Below are 22,131 nucleotides of genomic sequence, written 5' to 3'. Positions count from 1 at the left end.
AAGTAGTTTAGATTTTATCTCACACACATATATCAGAACTCCTCCTCCTCCTCCTTCTTCTTCTTCTTCATTTATTTATTTATTTTGTACTAGGGGTTGAACCCAGAGGTGCTCTACCACTGAGCCATATCCCCAGTACCTTTTTTTTTTCTTTGCCACCAGGGATTGAACCTAGGGGCACTTGCCCACTGAGCCACATCTCTAGCCCTATTTTGTATTTTATTTAAAGACAGGGTCTCACCAAGATGCTTAGCACCTGGCCATTACTGAGGCTGGCTTTGAACTTGCGATCTCTCTTGCGTCAGCCTCCAGAGTTGCTGGGATTACAGTCATGTGCCACTGTGCCCAGCTCCCAGCCCTTTTTTGAAATAGGATCTGGTTTAGTTGCCTAGACTGACCTCAAATTTGGGGTTATGGGTATGCACCATCTCTCTGGCCTCCTGTGTATTTAAAAGGGTGCATATTATTGACCTACGTTCACCCAAAAGATGACTGATCATCATAAAGATTATAGGTGCTTTTTTGAGTGGTAAGAAGGAGGCATTACATAGGGTCTCATCTCTGGTTTTGTGGATTTCACACCTAGATTTACCACTCATTAGTTGTGTAACCTTGGACAAGTTGTATATTCTATGTCTCTGTCCTGTCTCTTGGAGGATGATAATTATATTTCCATTTCTAAGAAAGCTGTATTAAATGAGACAATAAATGTGAAGCCTTAGGCACCATACCTTACATATGATAGATATCCTATCAATTGCAGGCAATGGCTTTAAGGTCTCAATAATTCCTTAAGCTATCTCAAATAATCACCACCTGGTAGTTGAAGCTAATCACTGCATGAAAAATTCTGAAAGCTGTTTGCCTGGAAGTTAATTCAGGTCTCATGATCTACGTGAGAACTAGAGTTAGGAGAACCAGCAACAGGTTTTTCAGGATATTTGCTTTCAGAAAGACCCACCCCATTCCATTGCCCTCAGCCAGCAGTACTATCCATGTGCCCCTCGCCAGAGGGATGATTTCCAGGCCTCCTGCCATGAGCATGCTCTAAAACTAACATTTTTGGGTGGAAGTATTTGGAAGCAAAACCCCACTGCCCTTCTTTCTTTCTTTTTAAATTAATTTTTAAATTTATGACAGCAGAATGCATTACAATTCCTATTACACATATAGAGCACACTTTTTCATATCTCTGGTTGTATACAAAGTATATTCACACCAATTCGAGTCTTCATACAGGTACTTTGTATAACAATGTCCACCACATTCCACCATCATTTTTAACCCCCTCCCCCCCTCCCTTCCCCTCCAACCCCTCTGCCGTATCTAGAGTTCCACTATTCCTCCCATTCTCCCCCTCCCTACTCCACTATGAATCAGCCTCCTTATATCAGAGAAAACATTCCGCATTTGGTTGTCCATATTTCTTTTTTTTTTAATATTTATTTTTTAGTTCTAGACAAAATATCTTTATTTTTATGTGGTGCTGAGGATCAAATCCAGTGTCTCACACATGGTAGGCAAGCCCTCTACCTCTGAGCCACAACCCCAACCCCCCCCCCCTATTTCTTTTAAATTTTTTTAAAAGCATTCTGCCACTAAGCTACAGCCCCAGCCTCCCCTACCCTTATTTCTAATTCTGAAGAGGCTTACTCTTCCTCCTTAAGAAACTTCCAGAGAAGTTTCCCTTGGCTCCAGGCAGAGTGAAAGGTGAAAGTTTCTATACCCAAGGACAGAAGAAAGTCTGTAGAGGCAGGAGCGCTAGGACAGCCTCTTTATTCCAAAATAATGAACTTTGTCAAAATAATTTGCATTTTCAAAAGATTAGTGATGGTTATCACTGGGTGGTGTAATTATAGGTAATTGGCATTTTTTTAAGGATTTTCTGCATTTTCCTAATTGTCTACAATGTTATCATCCTTAATACGGGTAAGATTCATTGGGGTCTTATCTAATTACAAAAGTATTTTGTGCTTAATGCAGAGAACTTGAAAAACATGAAAGAAAAAAGTCCCCTTAATTACATACAAAGATAACAGCTGTTAACATTCTGGCATGTATCTTTTCAAACTTTTCTCAATGCAGAGATGCCTTATTTTTGTGGTGTGGAAAAAAGTAAACATTTAAGAGACAGGCCTTACTTCTTTAGTCTTTAATTTTATTTCTGCTTTTAAACAGCAACTAACAGTTTGGAAATGTCCCTAACAGCAAGGGCTGGCCCCATGCATTCCAGGAGACTCCCCCAGTCAGGGCTGGGGTCCAGGCTCCAGAAATTCCCCCTCATCCATACCAGCCATAAGGCCTATTTTCTCTCTGGGGACTTGGAACAGAAGAGGATGTCCAGTGAGGGTAGGAGGGTGGGACTAAGGGGTTGCTGTGGAAAAGGGCTGGGCTCAGACACAGCTGCCTTTGTTAGTGTTGGGATATCTGGGGACTTGGTAGCATGCTCAGACTGCAGGAGAGCTTGGAGAAGGGCTCCTGAACTCTTCCCACCTCCCTGTCCCCGGATTCTTGGGCCAGCCCTCTGTGCCTCTAGCCAGATCAGCACACTGCCTTCAGAAGATGGGCCCCTGGTGGCCTGTGGTACTCCAGCATGCCATGGAGGGGTAGGTTCAATTCAGAGAAGCACCCTCCCCATACCTCTCCCAGCAGGCAGAGTAGAGAATCAGTAAGGTGACAAGGATTCAGACTTGAGAATGTCCCACCATCTTTTGCCACTGGGCTTGGGACCCAACTGTATCAACCCCTTACCAACTCTCACCTAAAAAGGAATAATGGCACAAGGGCATCTCTCTGACTTGGAAAGGCAAAACCTGGCATTTAAACCCCAAGCATGGTGGGCACTGCTGAGCCCCCAGGCTGGAGGCAGCTCAATGCATGCACTAAAGCAGCAGGGGCAGATCAGCTGGGAGGGTAGGTGCCCACAGGGCTCGATCTATCCTCCCCACACTGCCATCCACACCCATGGTAACCATGGAAACATAACCACCACCACCCCTCCTGCCAGCTGCCTGGGTTCAGGCAACCAGGTCTGGCCCACCTCCTCCAAGCCAATGCCTGAACTAATGCCAGGCCGGCCATGGAGTGGTTGCAGGAAGAACTGGGATTGGGCAATTTGGTCAGTCCAGGTGCCAGCACGGCTTGGGAGGGCTACCACAGGAGCCTCCACACCTTGCTGCCTGGGGCTGGGGTCGGATAGGGCTTAGTCAGCCAGCACAGTGGCTAGCAGAGCCAGCCAGATGGCCCCGGATGCCCTCTGCCTGTGGGCTAACAGCTACTGTGGGGCAGTAGCCCTTGCTGCTGCAGCAGCAGCAGCCTCTGGGCCTCATTGAGGGGGCTCTCTGGCTGCTGGTCTGCCTGTACAGGCAGCTCGGCCAGTCCTCCAGGGCTGAGGATGTACCGATAGTCACTGGAGGTGGCACCCACTGCCCCCATGCCACTGATATCCCCAGCTCTGCTGCTGGGCTGATCCCTACAGGGCAGCTCCAGGCTGCCTTCCTCAGTAGGCTGCTCAGCTCTCTCAATGTTGATGTACAAGGGGTCCTGGCTGGCGGACAGGACAGACAGGTGGCCTAGGATGTTTTCCAGTTCCATTCGCAGACATGTGAAGCTTGGGCGCTGCTTTGGGTCAGCACTCCAGCACTGGTACATGAGATCATACCTGGGGTGGAGAGAAAGGTGAAGGGAGATAGTGGCCCTTCCTTCAAAAGCAGAGGTCCCTTAATCATATGGCACTGGGATTAAAAAAAATTATATATATATATATAATTTTTTTAACATAATAGTATATAGGGCTTACTATGTATCAGGCACTCTTCAAGTATTTTACACTTACTAAGTTATTCAATTCTCACAACAGCTATGAAATAAAGCAATCCCTACCCTGCAAATGTGGATACTAAAGCACAGAGATTGAGAACCTTAACAAGGTCACACAGAAATGAAGCATATGGGCGGCTCCAAAAGTTCCTCCTAAGCTGCCTTGGGAGGCAGTACTAAGAATAATGTTTTTGTCTTTCAGAGAGAGGGTTTTTTTTTTTTTTTTTTTTTTGTGGTGCTGGGGTAGAACCTAGGGCCTCCTGCATGCTAAGCAAATGCTCTGCCATTGAGCTACATCCTCAGCCCTTTTTGTTTTATTTTATTTTGAGGCAGGGTCTCACAAAGTTGTTCAGGCAGGTCTTAAGAGTAGCTGGCCTTACAGGGACATGCCACCATGCCCAGCATCAGTGTTATTTTTATGGGGTGCATTTGAACACTCAAGTCCTCATTAGGCAACAATCACTCAGGTATTCTGAAATCTTTATTGTATGTGGATACCTTTGAGAATCTGAGAAAAGCTTCTTAGCCCCTGTGCCTTGGCAGGAATACTTTTTGCATACTATTTATTTCAGAAGTCTTACAGATTCCCTGAAGCCTAAGCAATGACTGAGGCAAGGGAAAATAACAATAGCAGCAAAAACCTTCATAAAACCTAATGGGAAGGGGCTGAGACCACAACCAGAGCAAATGTCTGACTCTCTTGCCTATGTTCAGGACAAAAGCTCCAAGCACTCCCTATACCAGCCCTCCTGAGAGGGGATCCCAACAATGAGAAGAATCATGCCAGATCTCCAGGCAGGCCGTGGGAATGGTCCAGGGCTAGGGGATACATGACCAAACCAGGACACATTCTCAAGGCTGTGCTAGGAGCCAACTGGCATTTGGCCACCAGGCTGCCTGGTGGAAGGCCAGTATCTGCCCACCCACCATTGACAATACCAGTTCCAGCCTGGGAGGAGCCAGGCTGCAGCTTCAGGGAGACCTGAACTTCCAGTGTCCACCGTGCCCCGAGCTCTACCATGTTCCTGCCCTCAGGTGCAGGCATGGCACTACAGCTCAGGCTTTGAGCACTTCAAATTCATTGTCCACTATTTAGGCTTAGCCTTTCTGTCTATCCCTCTGGAAGTCCAATCCCACAGCAACAAAAGGATCACATTTTCCCTGGATCACTGGGGACTCCTTCCTGTGGTACTAGCAAAAGGTCCTTTGGGGCCCCAGGGACATTCTGGCTTGGATGGGATTGGGGAGTAAGACTAGAACAAACCAATTACAGTTGATATCATGGTTGAGGGCACATATTCTAAAACCACAGGGATCTAGGTTCAAAACCAACTCATTCAGGGGTGGGGCTGTAGCTCAGTGGTGAAGCGCTTTGCCTAGCATGTGTGAGACACTGGGTTTGATCCTAAGCGCCACATAAAAATAAATAAAATAAAGGCATTCTGTCCATCTACAACTACAAAAAAAAAAAAAAAAAATCAAAAACAAAAAAAAACCACATACACACAAAAAAACCAACTCATTCATTTAATAGCTGTGCGACCTTGGCCATGTTACTTAACCTTTTTAATCCTATTTCCTCATCTACAAAATGGGGATAACAACAGTTTCTTCCTCATAGGGCTAGAGGAAGATTATCTGAAAGAATACCTAAAGTGATCGGCTAATGTTAGTAACATGTCATCTTGTCAACAAGGTTGAATAACACTACAGTAGGCAGTACCACCATTCCACCCTGCTCTCAAGGACCTGGCTTGAAGCAAGGAAAGGAGACATGTTCCTTGTTCCCAGGATCTCAGGTCCCTCCACTTCCTTAAGGGGAGATGAAGACCAAGATAAAAACTCTTTGCCATGCAAAGAGTGAGGGAGCAAATAGCCCAGTTTTTCCCTTGTTCTGTGTAGCTTCATTGGGGAGAGCTCAGCCCAGGAGGGCTTAGACTTGCTGGGGTCCCAAGAAGGAGGAAGGGAGCAGGTGTGGGGAAAAGGTGACAGGGGAAACTGCTCTGCTACTCAACTCTGTGCCTCTGTCCTTTCTGTATTCCCCTTCCCAGGGTACTCACACGTCCTCCATACACTCGGGAGGCTGTTTCAGGCGGTTCCCGCCGATGAGGTAGTTGTAAATCTCAGCGTTTTCGATGCCAGCATATGGTGTCTGCCCACGAGTCATGATCTCCCACATGGTCACTCCAAAGGCCCACTGGGAGTTTAGGGAGGAAGTGTCACTGGGCTTCCGGAATCAGGCAGAGCAATAGCTCTGAGGCAAGCACATCTTGGGGGTCAGGAGCCTCATAACTAGTCAGCCAAAGCCCAGAAAGCAGACCTGGCCAGACCTTTGATGGTTGTATAGTCTACCCACATGCTAGTTCACACCACACATATTACCACCAAGCCTCATTGTACCATCCTGCTCACCACATCACTGTGTACAGTATACAGGTTGTCAGCCAAGCTCTCCAGGGCCAGCCACTTGACAGGCAATTTGGAGGCACAGCCCTGACGATAGTAGTCCCCACTATAGATTTTTCGAGAAAGTCCAAAGTCAGCCACACACACTGTCATGTCCTCTGCCAACCTGTGAGGAATGTTGGAGGATAGGGTCAGTCTTCCTCAGTACTCACAGCCTTACTAAACCAGGATTTCTTTGCTTCCAGGCTATCCCCCATGCATAGCAGGTACTGTCCCAGGCAGGAGCAGTCAGCTGGCTCCTCCTGGCACTAGCTGCTATCTCCCACCGCCCCCCCCCCCAGCCCTCCAGAATTCCTACATGCAATTTCGAGCAGCCAGGTCTCGGTGGATGAAGTTCCGGGAGCTCAAGTACTCCATGCCACAGGCAATGTCCACCATGAACCGGATCAGGGTCTGGAGGGGCAGGTTCTGGTAGGCAGAAGGGCAAGCTCAGGCTGGACCTGCCTACCCAGGTGGGGCAGGATGAATGGGATTCCCTGGTCAGAAAGCCTAAAGATTGTCCTCAGAATCACTGAAAGGAAGGAAAGGGGATGGAGGATCTGCCCAAGGCAAGAAAATTTTGACAATTTTGAGAAAGCCTGAAAGCCAAGAACACTGCAGCCTGGGGCTCCACAAGTCTCTTCTCCCAGAAAGGCCCTTGCCCAGCCTAAACTTCTCAGCAGGGCTTTGTAAGGGCAAAGGAAGCTACCTTAAATGGAGTCAAACTCTGACCCCTTCTCCCTAACAGCTCCAACAGCACTGCCTACCAAGCCCCTTCTCCCAGGGTCTTTGTCCTATTCTTGGCTTTGTTTTCCTATCAGTTTCCTCCCAGCCACTCCCACCCCAGGCACTCACAAAAGGGTTCTCTCCAATCCGGGAGGCAAGCAGGAAGGCGTGCAGGTCCCCATGTTTCATGAAGGGCAGGATGACCATGGGAATGGGGAGACGGCCTTTAGCCCTGCTCCGGAGGCTCACCCCTAGAACAAGGGAGAGTCAAGAGCTGGGCACAGGTCAAAGGCAGCTCAGGTGTCTACATTAGTACCCACTTATTAGGTCTCACCTCTAAACCTGGCTCTGCTACCTCTTTCCGCAGGGTTCCACTCTGGCATGGGGACTGCTTAGGAATGGCTCTGGCTATTCTTTCCTGATACCTGGAAAATCTTCCCTGTCCTCTCCTTCTCCACCCATAGGAACGGTCTTCATATCCAGACCTCTGGTACAGGGTCTGTAAACTATGTTCCTTACCTAGAGCAAGGTCAAATTTTAACCAGGACCCTCTTTGTATTTTGTCTCTGGCTTACCAGGTAAAGCCAAACTTCTCTCTTATAGAGTGCCCTTTCCTATACAAGGAGCATATTTTTAGTCCTATTCTGTATCTTCTCCTCCCAAAATCGGCTTACCAACAAGCTTGGCCACATGAGGATGGTCAAACTCCTTCATGCAAGCTGCTTCCCTGAGGAACTCTTCAATGTCACTTGAGGCAATGATGTCAGCTGGGAGAAATTAATGGGGAATGGGGATGGGATGAAATAAAGGTGCCCCCAGCTCCAACCGAAGGCTAAGCCTCCTAGATCTTATCCTTCAGATGTCCTGAGTTTCACAGGGGGCCCCCCGGAAACAGCCTGGCCATGAGCAGAAGAATCCCTGTGGAGTGGAGCTATCCAACAATTTTTCCACTTGGGAATGTCTTCCCTTTGGTTTGAATAGCCCAATAGTTCAACCAACCACAGTTGTAACCACCCAAGAGTGAACTCAGAGGACAGTCACTCCTGATAGCAGAGACCAATGCTGGGCCATGAATCTTTGTGTGGGTTTATGCTTGTGAATTATTCACATGGTATAGACAGCATCCATTTAGTGCTGACTAGCTCATCTTGGAAAATCTCAGGCCAAAGCAGAACCTGTTCCAGGACCTGTCACCCCTTTTACCTTCCCTCGTGAGGACCTCTCTCTAAACTATGATTCTCCACTCACCTTTTAGCATCTTTACAGCCACTTTTACAAAGGAGCCATCTTCCTGCTTCAGCTGGGCCTCTCGCACTGAACCAAACTCTCCTAGGAACCAAGTCAAATGAGAGGAAGTCTCCCTGGTGCCCTGCTCCCCAGGTGATCCTCCATAGGGACACAAAATCATCAGATTCTGGAACAATTGGAGGAGGCTCCCTTGCCTCTCGCCAAAGCAGAGCATGCTGGGAGTGGCTCCTTAGCCCTCCCTATCCTCAGCAACCATTCCCTCTAACAGCCCTAACTCAGGAGTCAATGAGAATATTTTGATTATAGGAGCTGACCCAAATCCATACCCTCTAAGTTAAAGGAGCAACCAAACTCATCCGAGAAGGCAAACTCCTACCAACCCTGCACAGACCACAGACCTTTGCCCAACATCCGGCCTAGGGTGAATTGCTGCTCTGGGATGAGCACATCTTCCAGTTTGTCCTTCAGTTCATCACTGATGCCCAGGCTGTCAACTGTGGGGGGGGTGGGGTGAAAAAGGGGTAAAGTTCTGATTCCCAGTCCAAACTCAGCCTGCTTCTTCACCCCAGTCCTCTGGCCTCCCCTCCTCAGCAGAAGGAACTTAGCTCTCCCACAGTGGGGGTGAAGAGCCCCAGGAGGTTAAGTCTGTATATCTTTTTAACGTTCTACACTTGGGACAATACATTCAGATCTATTGGGCAAACTAATGAGTTGGTAAAAGAATGCAGATTGGGGTACAAGACAGCCCATTTTTCCCTCCTATGATCCTCCACCACTCACGTGTAGCCTCAATGCGCTCAGGCCTTTCTCGATTGAAGGACCGGGCTGCCCGAAAATGAACAGCTGGCTCCCCTCGGGTCATGACACTGTCAAAGGCTTGCCTAAAGGAAAACCCAGGACTTGGGGTCAGCTCCAATGCTGACCACCTGCCTCTCCTGCACATTCACACTCCCTTACCCGAACCGTGTCTCCTTCCGCCTCTTTCGAAGGAGGATGAGGGCCAGAGCAGCGGCTGTCACCAGGGCTGTCAGCACACCCAGAACCACAGGCACCCAGGATGTGCGGCTGTGAGGGGGGCCCTGCTGGCCTGTTGGAGGGAGGGGTAGTGGCATAAGCTAGAGTGATATCAATGAGTTCCTTTAGAACTTCCCCAGGACAGTTACCTGGCCCAGTCAAGAGGCTCCCTTAAGTCAGTAGGGCCCAGGTGAAAGAGGCTGCCGGTGAAGATCCAAGAATTCCTACCTGGACTTTGACAGGCCCTGGCTTTTGTCACCTATAGCATGACCAACGATTTCTATGCCAGTTCTGGGGCAAGGGGAGGAAAATGAAATATAAATACTAACCCTCGTCTAAACTAATTGACTGAGTTTAGGGACTTACTGGGAGAACAGGAGCCACCAGCCTCCTCCCACCAGTCTAGATAGAAATCTCTAATCTCCTGCTTCTCCTCCCTCACCTGCATGGTCGTGAGAAGAGACCACCAATGGCTGACTCCAGGGCCCACAGCCAACTGCATTGGAGACGCACACACGCACGATCAGGTCCTTCTGGGGATCCCAGCCTGTCAGATTGGCCCTGGTCCCCTCCACAGTGAGCTCATCCTGTAGCCAGGAAAAGCCCCGCCCACACTGAAACTAAGAAGGCCTCCAGCTGGGGCGGTAGGACAGAAAAAGGTCGAACTAGGAACAGGGAGTCTAGGGTACTGTAAGAGTAGGGGCTGGGAGAACACACCCTTCTGGGAGTCTCACTTTCCTGCTCCAGGCTGCAGAGCAGAGTTCTCTCCAGAACAAAAACTAGGCTCAGGACAGGTGGGGGATGGGAGGCAAGTGGGCTGAGTATAAAGCCTTATCTGTACCATCCCCTAGTTGATGCAGGAATGTGCTTCCTGCTTTACATACAAAGTGGCCAGAGGATGCAATCCCAAAAGGAGACACAATACAGCAAAGAGAAGAGTGTGGGGTGTGGGGAGGAGAAAGGCATTCCCTGAGGTGGTGGGAGGCCCAGGCCTGCTGGAGACAGCCATTCTGAAGCTCTTAAAGGCCTCAGGAACTGGAGAGAGCTGCAAAAGTGAAAGGTCTGTCTCTTACCTGGGTTCCATTGTCTTGAATCCAAAACAGTTTATAGGGGCCCAGGGGACCTTCCAAAGGGCCCTCAGGGATCACTTCTTCCCACTCCAGGATGAGGCCTGAATCTGTGCGGATGGCGTGGAGGTTCTGGGGAGCACTAGATGGGGCTGTACCCAAAGAGAGAACATCAATAAAATCCCTAACCTTCTCACTATCATTATCTCATGTAGACCTTTGGAACCAGCCGCCAAGAACTGAACAGCTAAGAGCAGTAATTTGGGGAAGGGCTCGCCTCCTGGCTGACAGATCTCACCCACTGCTGGGGAAGAAGCAAAAGTCACTGGCAGGACAGGCAGCCTCTCAGCCCAGCAGTACCTCTTCATCACCATGGTTACTGCCTCCCCCACCCCCCCCAACCAGACCCCCACCAACACTGTCCTCTCTCTCAGCCAGCTCAGCTTCCTTGCAACTGCCAGAGAACTTCAAGCCAGTTCCTGCCCGTCTGTCTTCAAGCCAGTTCCTGCCCTCTCTGTGCAGTGATGTCCCCCTAGATATTTACATGGCTTCTTCCTTATCCTTCAGACCTCACTTAGATCTCTTTAGGGGGTTTTCCTTGGCCACCATGAGCACTCTTCATCACTCCATTATCTGACCTTTTCCAGTTTGCTTTTCTGTTCCACCCACAAAGAACTAGATGCAAAGCTGTATACAGTGGTGTGCAGCAGCAGCAGCTCTCAGGAAATGTCAGCTGAATGAGGCCTGAACCTACATTTCAGGTAGCCCCTCTCAATCAATTCTATTCAGAACTTGAGCCAACCTTGCTCTGTAAGTCCCTTACCTAGACCCTTTGTCTGAAAGGGCACCCAGTCAGCGTAGGGAGAGGGCCCCAAGGCGTTGGTACAGCGCACCCTGAGGCTGTAGTTGGTGGCAGGCTCCAGATCCCGGAGGAGGCAGGTAAAGGGTGGTACAGGGACCACTACAGCTAGGACCTCCCAGTCCCCTGGGGCCTGTGTGACCTACAGAAAAGCAGAAAACTGGTTAGTGTGGGAAGAAAGTTCATAAGGTCAATAAGATAAGATAGAATGGGGCTGGGGTTGTGGCTCAGCAGTAGAGTGCTCGCCTTGCATGTGCGAGACTCTAGGTTCGCTCTAGGTTGAAATAAAGGAAATAAAGGTATTGTGTCCAACTACAACTAAAAAATAAATATTAAAAAAAAGATAAGATGGAAGATGGAAGGGCTAGGTAAGGTAGGGGAACTGGAATGAATGCTTCCTCTAAGTCTACCAGCAAGCTCAAATAACCTGTCCGCTCCCACCTGTGTCTAACCTGTATTGCAGAAGGCTCTGGAGCTCCATGGTGCTGCAGAGACTCTGCCTTTTGCTTGAAGTGACATGCTCTTCCTAGCAAAGCCCTACTTATTGTTTAAGAGTGCAAATGTCACTTTCTTGGTGAAAACCTGTCTTAGTTACTCCAAAAAAAATCTTGTCCTTCTTTACTTGATCCTTATGTGTTCCAGAGCACTTGCCACTTATTGTCACATGCCATCCCAAAGTCTCAGAGATTCTCAAGGGGAGAGAAACTGAGACCTAGGGGTACCTTGAACCAGTCCTTCACTTTACATTTTGGGGGCTCAGGGCCAGAGAATAAATAGATCCATGTACTGTATAACTAGATATTTAAATATTATCAATCAAGCTGGACGTGGTACACGTCTATAATCCCAGTGGTTGGGAAGCTGAGGTAGAAGGATCATAATTTCAAGGTCAGCCTCAGCAAGCTAGCAAGATCCTAAGCAATTTAGTGAGACCCTATCTTAAAAAAAAAAGGGGGTGGGGGGACGGTAGAGATGTGGTTCAGTGGTTAAACATCCTGAAATAAATCCCCAATATCAAAGGAAAAAAAATCTATAAATCAGAAAACACACTTTTATTTGTTGCAGTGCTAGAATTGAACCCAGGGCTTGCACATTATGCAAATACCCTAACACCAAGCCACACCCCCAGCCCTAACTAACAAACTATTAAATAATTTCTTTTCTTTTATTTCTTCTTCTTCTTTTTTTTTTTTTTTTTTGGTACTAAGGATTGAACCCAGGGGTGCTTTACTACAGAGCCACATCTCCAGCCCTTTTTAAGTTTTTATTTCAACCCAGTCTCACTAAGTTGCTTAGGGTTTAAGTTGCTGAGGCTGGCCTCAAACTTGTAATACTGTCTCAGCCTCCTAAATCGCTGGGATTACAGGTGTGTGCCACTGTGCTCAGAAATAATTTCTATCATGATACCTTAAGAATTAAGATTTCCAAACCACCTAGAAGGTCAAGTTTACATTTATAATTTTCCAAATCCTTGCAGTCCCAAATCATGGTGTGGGGGCACTGAAAGAGCTGGCCCCCAGGCAAGGGTCTACATCATGATGAGACTCAGATGTACAAGTGTGGACAATGTTGTCTGCACACCCAGGCTCTATTCCCATCTCCATACAAATAGTTGCCCCTAGGGTTTAGAGGTGTACATATCATAGAATGTTCCACCTTTGGGAGGATGGACCTGGAAGAGGCCCACACAGGCCCTGGAGTCAGACCCATGGCAGTCAGGGCATTAGATGCTGAATATGTACAGTACGGTGTGAAAGAAAAGACAATCTGGATAGATTTGTTTATCTCCTTGGCTCTGCAGACTCTTTTCCCCAGAGTAAGGGCCAAAGGAGAGCCAGAGTGGGGTCCTCCACAGATGGAACACAGAGCAGGGACCCCTGCTGCCCAGGGAACTGCTTAGAACAGTTTCAAAAGGTTCTCAGTAAATTCCTTTAAAATAAACAAATCAAATAAGTAAGCTGGCATTGACTCTTGGTTGTGATAAAACCTTACCCACCTTTTCTACCCTCCAGGGTTTAAGACCCCTTCTGGTCCTTTTGTTCTCTTTGGCATGGGTATAGGGGCATGAAAGTGCAGACTATCAGATAAATCAAAGGCTTTCACACCAGAAGAAAAGTTCTTCCAGTTAAGCAGTTGAATACTTGTCTAGCAAGGACAAGGCCTGGGTTCAATCCCTAGCAAAACACACACACACACAATTCTTCCAGATACCCCAAATCTGCTCTGAAAATCTGCTTTCCAGCACAGGCTTGAGCCAATCTGCAGTCTTTTAGTTGTCAAGGCTGAAAGAGAGGCTTGGGCTATTCATACTAAGGAACAGCACCTGAATAGTGCTGCAGACCAACCCTATGAACTCTAGTAAATGTGATATCATTGTCATGAAGTGCCATGCAGCCAGAATGAGCCTGGCCAGTTCAGGAAAGTCTGTTGGGCCCATTTCAGCTTACCTGGACTGTACAGGATTGGAGCACAGCTCGGCCATCAGCACCTGGCATCCAGGCCACGCTAGCATTGCTGCTGGAGAGCTTTGTCACTGTGATGTTAAAGGGGGCTGCCGGCCTTGCTGTGGATGGGGACTAAGAGTCAGTGCCCAGTAAGAATGAGAGGAGAAAGGAGGATGCATAGGAGTCAAGCCTTGAGTTCCCTCTAGGGCCTGGGACACCCCCAACCTAAAGTCTGCTACTTAGCGCTGGGACACAAATCAAGTAACCAGTATTGGGAAACTGCGTAGGCTATAGATAAAGGTTACTTCTCTCTCTGAAATAAGAGGCCCTGACCAAATAAGATCTTATGTGGAGGCAGTACCTGGTGCCTGAGGAACTACAAAGAAGAAATAGGCAGCTGCTCCTGCAGCCACAGACAAGCTCCTCCACTCTCTGGCTTCCTACCTCCCTCTGCTCCTCCCTTCCTCCATTGCACCAGCCCTTTGGTCTCAATCATCTGCTAGGCTCCTCCCTGCCCCCATTCCCTCCACAGGAGTGGCAGAAACAAGGTTGGGCTAGAGCTTTGACCACCTCCTGCTGGCTCCCTTCTCTCCCTCCCTCACAGAGTCTCCTTCGGGATGGGAAATCTGCTGTGACGTCAGGATTCTATTCTTATCAGAGCCACAGCAGGGTCTCAGGTGCTCCCCCTAGGAATGGGAGGTTTGCCAATTACCCCTCATATGAGGATCTCCAACAGGCATGACCCTGGCCTCATCTACCTGCCTCTGCCTCTAGTACTCCTACCTTGAAGGTGAACAATAGCAGGTCGTGAAGAGGCCAGGCCTTTTCTGTTGTGAGCTTCACAGGAAAACTCTGTTCTCTGGGTCACACCTGGGCCAGAAAACCTCAGTTAGTGCCCCCAAACAGCAATTCTGGCTCAGTGTGGGACTGAGGAAGGGGAATACTCAGAATCTGGCCTGAACATCCTAGAAGTCCCTCCAATCAAAGGAAGGGGCTGGACAGTTGGGTGTGGTGGAATGGAACAAGGACTTTGAGTCCAGTGAGCTTGGATGGGGCTGTTTTCTCATCTCTCAAATGCTAGAACTATAAGAATCAGGTAATTTATAGTGAAGTGCATGGCACACAATAAGCACTTAAGAAATGTTATAGGGAGCCTCCCACCTCAATCCCATCTCCCACAGACAGCACAGAGCTGCATCCTTTGTCCTTTTTCTGGCCACTCCTTTATGTCCTTCGCAGAGCCCTTTTATTTGCTCTGTGCCCTGTCATTGTTATACTTGCAGATTCCTGGCCTTGCATTAGTTCTCAGTTCCTTATGCATGTGTCTCCCCAATTATACTGAATTCTTTGGGGGCTGGAAAGGTAGCTTCTATTTCCTTTGTGTTTCCTCAGTCCCCCGTGGTGCCCAGCACAGTGTGGTGTGTGCAGTAGGAGTTTAGTGAATGCTTATTATCAGGTTGGCTGCCTGAGGGTCCTAACCACACATATCAGGAGGGAAGGAACCAAACCCCCTCTCTGAATAGGCCCTGTCCTCCCTTCCAAAAAGTCCTGTAACCTACCTCTTCTCCAGATTCCAATGGCTAGGGACTAGACAGATCAGAGTCCCTTTCCTCCTACTTTCTAGCCCATGAAACCAAGCCCAGACTCTCTTTTTAACCTGTTCAAGACTTAACTAGGAAAAAAAAAACTTACAGTTTCACAGATCAGTGAGCCTCACAAGTGTGTGACAGACTATGGGGCCCAGGCTGGTGTGCAGGTGTGGCTGCTTTGAGTCTAATTGTGCAGAGGTATGGAAACATATAGTTGTTCGGGAAAATATCTGGAAAGAGCTATGAGGGGAGGAAGCCCTTGCATCTTTGTGCTGGCCTCTGTCTCCCCCCTAACTCTACCCCCATTTCCTCTGCAGCATGAGAGTCTGTCTTCTCAGTGTCTGCCAGACACTCCTTCCTAGCAATGTGTGGGCTGATTTCTGGCTCCTTCCCTTGGGAGGGTGGGGGGGATGGGTGCCCCTGGTCTCACACAATTCATCTCCCAGGGCCAGCTGTACATGTCCTAAACTGCTGTGAGCCAAGCAAGGAGGCCCCATCACCTTCCTTGAGTACACACAGCAGGATTGCCACTAATCAGCCCACCTAGCCAGGCTAGCACACCTGTCTAATGAGCTTAGCAATAGTGCAGCTCACGCATCCAGGCACAGGGGTTTGCTCTGGACACTCACAATAGCAAACTCTGTGATTCAGACAGATTCCAACTCTGCCAGGCTCACTACATGAAAAACCTCAGCTCATTCCCTTCTTGAAGCCCCTCCTGAGGCTGCTCACCTGTTACATTTAAAACGGAGGGAGAGGGAGCAGGACCTCCAATCTTGGTGCCTCCTCTCCACCAGATAATGGTAACAGGTTCAGGGGGACCCACGGCTTCACAAGACAGTTGGAAAGGGGCATTGGGTGGCACTGCCAGATCTTTTGGCTCTACAGTGAAAAATGGCACACCTAGGGAGAGAAGGGGTGTGGGAAGTGAGCCTTTCCACCTTATAGCCTCCAACTGCCCAAATCACAAGTTCACATCCATCCAAAGTCCTCTATGCAAAAGGTCCCCACACGCCCCTTATGAGTGGGTCAATCGCAGCACAGGCATCAAGCTTAGGGGGCAGAAGTGCGTTTTTATATCAGCTTCCATAGGAATCCCTTCCCTGCAGCCCCCTTGGGTGAGGCAGATTCTGCTGCCTGCCCCCACACTCCCTGGAGACCTGCTCTGATAGCTCTTCTCAGAGGAAGGGAGAAGCTGGGGGCAGGGAGCTGGGGGAGGGGCAGAGAGGGAGGGAGTGGGTGGGAGCTTTATAGAAGGAGTTCTGCTGGCAGGCCCCAGCTCCTGTTCAGGGCCTTTTGTTACTTTCTTAGTCACTTTGTTTTCCAGGGCTGAAAGGCTCTGAGCTCTCGCAGCTGTGAAACCTCCCTCCCCTCCCCCACCCCTCTCCCTGCTGGTAGGGCCACTTGTCAGAGCAGGGTCCAGCCTCAGATAGATGCTTGAGAATTGCTGCTCAGATAAATGAAACAGACTGCACTCCATAGTCTGTGGATCCCAGTTGCCCCTTTGATTCTTAGATACCCAGACTCTAGCAGGTAGGGTCTTTTGATGTCTAGGGTGGACTAGAGCCTGGTACCACTGGGCCCAATGGGGCCATGGGGCAGCCCAGCTTCCTCTGCATTTTCTCTGCAAAGGTATGGTCACTAGTAGACAACACCTGCTACAAGCCAACACATCCCTGTGGCTCTGCCCTCCTCACCTTCTACCGTGAGCCACACTGGCTGTGAGATCTCAATTTCTTCCCCATCCTCTACTTGGCACCAGTACCGGCCTGCATCAGAGCGCTCCACTGACTTCAGGCTGTGGAAACATGACAACAGGTTTGCTTCCTGAGGTCAAGAGGGGCAGCTCTGTGGGCAGACTTGACGGATTTAGCCAGCCCCACTTCTGGAAGAAGTTTCCACAGGTTGTCAAATTTAAAAACCAGAGACCAATATTGTGATGTGTGAAAAAATGAATAAATAAAAACCACAGACATCTGGACCTCAGCACAGCCCCCAACTCCTGAGCCCTAAGAGCACAGTTACACCCAAGATGGCATCCCACAACCCTGCACCTGAGGAAGCCAATCCAGTGCTGCTCGCTGACTGAGATGTACATCTGGTCCAAACTTTGGACCACAGCCCCGTCCTTCACCCACTGTATCTCAGGCTCCTCCATCCCCTCCACGCTGCAGTTGAGCTTCACAGGCTGCCCCTGAGACACTGTCAGCTTCACGGGGGCTCCTACGAGCTTCAGGCCTGAGGGGTGGGAAGAAGAATGTCAGCCTGTTTGAGGTTGCCCTGTCTCTGGAAATATCTCCCATTCTCTTCCAGAATGTAGCTTCTGCATTAGAGGGCTCATTTTCAGCCGATGCCAAGGAAACGGCAGCAGGACAATGTGGGAGGGCAGGAAACCTGGACCTGTTTTGGGGGAAGAGGTAAGAAAGCTTTCCAGGTACCTTTTCTGTTATTGTGAAGTTTCCCCCAACTCTAAGTAAGGACCTCTTCCCCATAGCTCCCTGCTGCCCAGACACCAAAAAGAAAGCAATCTGGGCTGAAACAGTGGGAAGCTGTCAACTTCTGGGGAAGGTAATACCCTGGGAATGACTGCTGCACCCAACCAGTGCAACAGGCTGCCAGATGCCAGCTCTCCACCCAAGGTGTCAACCCAGCCCTGAACTACTGCCAGCACCCCTTGAACCCCACCCTGCCAAATGAAGGAAGGCTGAGGAAGGGAAGGAGGGGGTGCTCCCCTGAAGTGGAGAACATATGGCCACAAAACCACGTCAGATCAAACACATGGCAGCCTTCCTGGCAGGCGCCTGCTCTATTAATACCTGCATGTGAGCAGGGGAGGTGCTAGGAAGGTAGGAGTTAGAAGGAAGGGATGGGGCCCCGAGCAGTAGGCCCCTAGGCCACTGTCACATCAACAGGACCCACCTACTGGAAACCTGCCCTCTGTGCATGCACATAAACACAAACACACAAACACCTCTCCTGGCCTCTGGCATATTTTTAAGTAGATAGGCAGGTGAAGAGGTGAAGTCCAGTCCTGCTTTTTCCTGCCCTTTGCTGTGTGTGACTCTAGGTGAATTCCTGGACTCTTTAAGCCTCAGCTTGTAAATACTTGTCACCTTCTTCTCCTTCCTTTCCTATCCCTTCCCTCCCCTGAGAGACTGATAAGGCAGGAAATGTCTCAAGAGAAGGTGCCAGCCCAGTGGCTGCTGCCCTGGCCTGTGTCTCTATTATACTCCCTTCATCCAGCATCAGTCACAGGACAAGGAGAGATAGCCTCACACTCCCCATACTCCCAGCAGTCTAGAGGTGTGCACTGAGAACTTGGGAAGCAAGGTGCAGCATGGAGCACTCCCACAATTGGCAAATGCCTAAGTGGCTAAGTGGGAACACAAGGCTAAATCCTACAAAGACCAGAACCCTTGCCCCGGCCCAAGCCATCCAACATTCTGCGTTTCAGGAAGCCCTGAGAGCACAGGAGCTAGAGTATATATGACCACATGTATTTTGTGACCCGGCACTCTCACACCCCCTGTATCTAAATGGTAGGCTGTATCTAAATGGTAGGCGGGTGCCCCTTCCTTTGGGTGCTCAGCCCCAGACCCTGTGGTTTCAGAGTGGGACCTTCGTGTGTGTGGCGGACAGAACTAAGTCTCCAAAACTGGGGAAGGGAAGCAAACAACTAGGAACATGCAGGCGGGAAAATCCAGTTCCAAATACCCCTGCTGACCACACACCCCACACCCCACTCCCTTCACCTCGCCAGAAGAGCTCTGGGCACTAGAAAGTTGGGGGCGGGGACCCCGACTGGAGATCTAGCAGCAAACACACGGCTGCGCCCCAAACCTTGGCCCTCCAGCTCCGGCCCCCTAACCCAAGTCTACTGCTCACGAGGCCCGGGTCTCCCTCAGTGTGGTTCTGGGCTCTGACCCCCCAGCCGCGCCCCTCCGCGGTCTCCCGCTTTCCGCCACATCCCGAGCCAGACCCTACCTGCGGCCGCCGACTCCGGGAGCAGCAGAGAGGCCAGACCCACCAGCAGGAGCAGGAGCAGCGGCGGTGGCGGCGGCGGCAGCGGCAGCGGCAGCGGCGGGAGCTCCGGCCGCCCCATGCTCCGCCTCAGCGCCATCGGCGGCGACGCCGCACCATGCCGGGCCGGGCCCGGGAGCGTGGAGAGGAGGGAAGGGAAGAAGGAAGAGGAGGAGGAGGAGGAGGAGGAGGGCCGCGGGAGGAGCTGGGGCCCGCCCGGGGGGCGGCGCTGGGCCAGTGCCTCTGAGACCCGCGTCGACCGGGAGTCGCCGCAGCCGTCAGCAACGCGGGGTCCCCGGGGCCATTCCTGGGCCACCGCGCTCTTTCCACAGCCGCCGTCGCCGTCGCCGCTGCCGCTGATTCATGTTCTTCTCCTAGCCACCGCCTCCTCCCGACCCGCCAGCAGCCCGAGCTCGTACCGCCCCCCCGCGGAGCTCCGGTGGCTGGGGCGGATTGCTAACTCCGGCACTGTCACCGGACCTCTGGCCCGCCCCCACCTCCAGACCTCCCAGGCCGGCCTGCGCCCCCCGCCCCAGCTACCCCAATATCGATCCTCAGGTTCTGACTTGGTCCCTGGATAGGCACGCGGGCCACGCCCCTCCTTTGCCTAAACACTCTCGTGGACTCTTCCGCTCAACACTACAAACCCTACTCTGAAAATTTCCTCCGAAGCCCCTACCACACCCTAACTTAAGCCCAAACTCTGACCCAGAGACTAGCACTTGCCCTCTCAGGGCATAAATTACATACTAGACACTCCCAATCAACAGCTGCCCCTTTCCCCGGATCTGCTAACATCCCTGTACCTCTTTCATTGAGCCTTTCATCCAAATTCTTCATATTCGTGCTCTATTCCCACCCTTTATCCTCCAAGTATAACCCTACTCAAAAATAAACAGTTTCTCCAACTCAGTTTCCCAGAGTGTTTTCCAACTTGCTATGGGGGTCCTGAGTTCTTCAAGATCTGTTTGATGATTATCAGATATTATTTGATATATATATCCCCTCTGCTACCCTACACAGGCCAAAGCTCAATGGCCCATGTATTTTGGGAGTGGTCATTCTTCCAACTTGCTTCCTCTTTCACACCCAGGACATGGTGTTGAAGTTGACTGTTTCCTCACGTTATCCCATGAAACATTATTAGTAGTAGCCCACCTCGCACACAGTAGGCACTCTATAAATAGATGCCTGTTAAATGAGTGAACAATTGCCTCAGAGCCTGCCCCATAACCAGTAATCATAAGGAGTGGGGATGGGGTGTCCTGTCAAGCAGATGCAGAACAGGTTCCATACCAGCCTAACAAGTGTTCTCCTCCCCTTGTCCACACCTCTACCTGGTCCCTGAACTCACCCCAAAGGTCTTTCTTAGAGTTTGTGGTTGGGGAGAAAGGACTAGCCATTCAGCCCCCCACTGCAGCTTCACTAGATCTTTTCACCTGATCTGCTCCTTCCGCGCAGCAGGGGCCTGCTTCTTCTTCCACTTGGCCCCATCAGTGTTTGTTTATTAATTATCCTAATGATAACAATAGTAGTTGTTGGCAGTAGCCTTGAACCCAGCTGGTGGCGCCCCCAGGTGGCAGCACAGGGAGAGACCAAGGAAGCACTGTCAAGGGTTGAAAGGCAGGGGCCTTAGTCTCCCTTTAGCTGAACTTTGCCAATTTTCTTGGGCACTGTGGGTCTTTTCCTAAAGAAAAAGACTTCTTCCATTCTCGAATCCATAGCTTCCAAGTTTGGTCTGGCGGACCATGCTCTGTAGTTGAAGCCAGAATGGCCTCAGGCTGCTGCTTCTCTGCTTTTGGGCACTTGTCCTTCTCAAGAGCTTAACCTCACCTCTTTTCTCTGGAGGGGACTTCAAGTTTCCTGTAAGGGGATGACTCCCCTTCTTGATTCTAGCTGACATTAGGAAGACTTCTCCTGGAGGATGTTGAACCCAGAGCTCAAACAACCCACCCCTTCCTTTTCTCCTTTCACCCCGAACCTCATAATTTCCTGGGCTGACAGAAAATCTAGCCCAAGGGTTACCCTTTGCCATCATTCCAGTGGGCTCCTCAGGCATATCATTGATGCAGCTGCATTCTCCACTTACAGCCTGTCACTCCAAGCAACATACTTTCTACAAGAGACAAGGAGCTGAGTTCCTGCTTTCTCCACTTCTTTCTTTATATCTATCTATCTATCTATTTATTTATTGGTGGTGCTGGGGATAGAACTCAGGGCCTTGTGCATTTGAGGCAAGCACTCTACCAACTGAGCTATATCCCCAACCCATGCTTCCTCCACTCTTTTTTTTGGGGGGGTACCCGGGATTGAACTCAGGGGTACTCGACCACTGAGTCACATCCCTAGCCCATTTTGTATTTTATTAGCGACAGAGTCTCACTGAGTTGCTTAGTGCCTCCCTGTTGCTGAGGCTGGCTTTGAACTCTCGATCCTCTTGCCTCCACCTTCTGAGCTGCTGGGATTACAGGCATGAGCCACTGGGCCCAGACCTTCCTCCACTTCTAATTTAGAATCCCTCTCAGTTCTCAGTATTTCTACTTACAGGAGGGCAGGGGGATCTGTGGGATCCCGATCTTCTGACTTTTTAGCTCCCACCAAGGGTGCTTGGTTCATGAGTGATTACAACCCACTCACTTTGCCTATCTCTCCTACCTTTCTCTCTCTCTCTCAGGGCACAGTATAGGAATGCACTTCTAGGGGTATGTGAGCAGGTGTGATTTTGTGGAAGAAATGTGTAGGTGGGTGAGAGGGTGTGCATTGTGATGTATGAGGGAGGGTGTGCATTTGTGCAAATTCTAAATGTGACTGACGCCTGTGGGTGGATGGGGAGAAAGTGTGTGTGTGTGTGTGTGTGTGTGTGTGTGTGTGTGACTGGAGGAGGTTTACTGCCTGTGCAA

General features: G+C 50.0%; 1 protein-coding gene across 1 annotated transcript; it reads right to left on the bottom strand.

Moving 5' to 3' along the window:
- Positions 1 to 2,137: 2,137 nt before the first annotated feature.
- Tyro3 (TYRO3 protein tyrosine kinase) lies at positions 2,138 to 19,614 on the bottom strand. Its single transcript, XM_046461731.2, has 19 exons — positions 19,196 to 19,614; positions 17,266 to 17,449; positions 16,909 to 17,009; positions 15,944 to 16,114; positions 14,406 to 14,492; positions 13,626 to 13,741; positions 11,143 to 11,320; positions 10,326 to 10,471; positions 9,695 to 9,839; positions 9,196 to 9,325; positions 9,019 to 9,119; positions 8,637 to 8,732; positions 8,239 to 8,319; positions 7,665 to 7,757; positions 7,120 to 7,241; positions 6,584 to 6,693; positions 6,232 to 6,391; positions 5,880 to 6,016; positions 2,138 to 3,661 (listed from the first exon to the last, which is right to left on the bottom strand). The coding sequence occupies exons 1-19, from the start codon at positions 19,329 to 19,331 to the stop codon at positions 3,268 to 3,270; spliced, it is 2,688 nt and encodes an 895-aa protein (XP_046317687.1). The 5' UTR covers positions 19,332 to 19,614; the 3' UTR covers positions 2,138 to 3,267.
- Between the last annotated feature and the right edge of the window lie 2,517 nt (positions 19,615 to 22,131).

The sequence above is a fragment of the Marmota monax genome, unplaced genomic scaffold (assembly GCF_021218885.2).
Source record: "Marmota monax isolate L192 unplaced genomic scaffold, Marmota_monax_Labrador192_F-V1.1 WCK01_AAM20220418_F8-fsc00001, whole genome shotgun sequence".
In the NCBI taxonomy this organism is placed as follows: domain Eukaryota; kingdom Metazoa; phylum Chordata; class Mammalia; order Rodentia; family Sciuridae; genus Marmota; species Marmota monax.
This window is presented reverse-complemented; position numbering and strand designations above follow the sequence as displayed.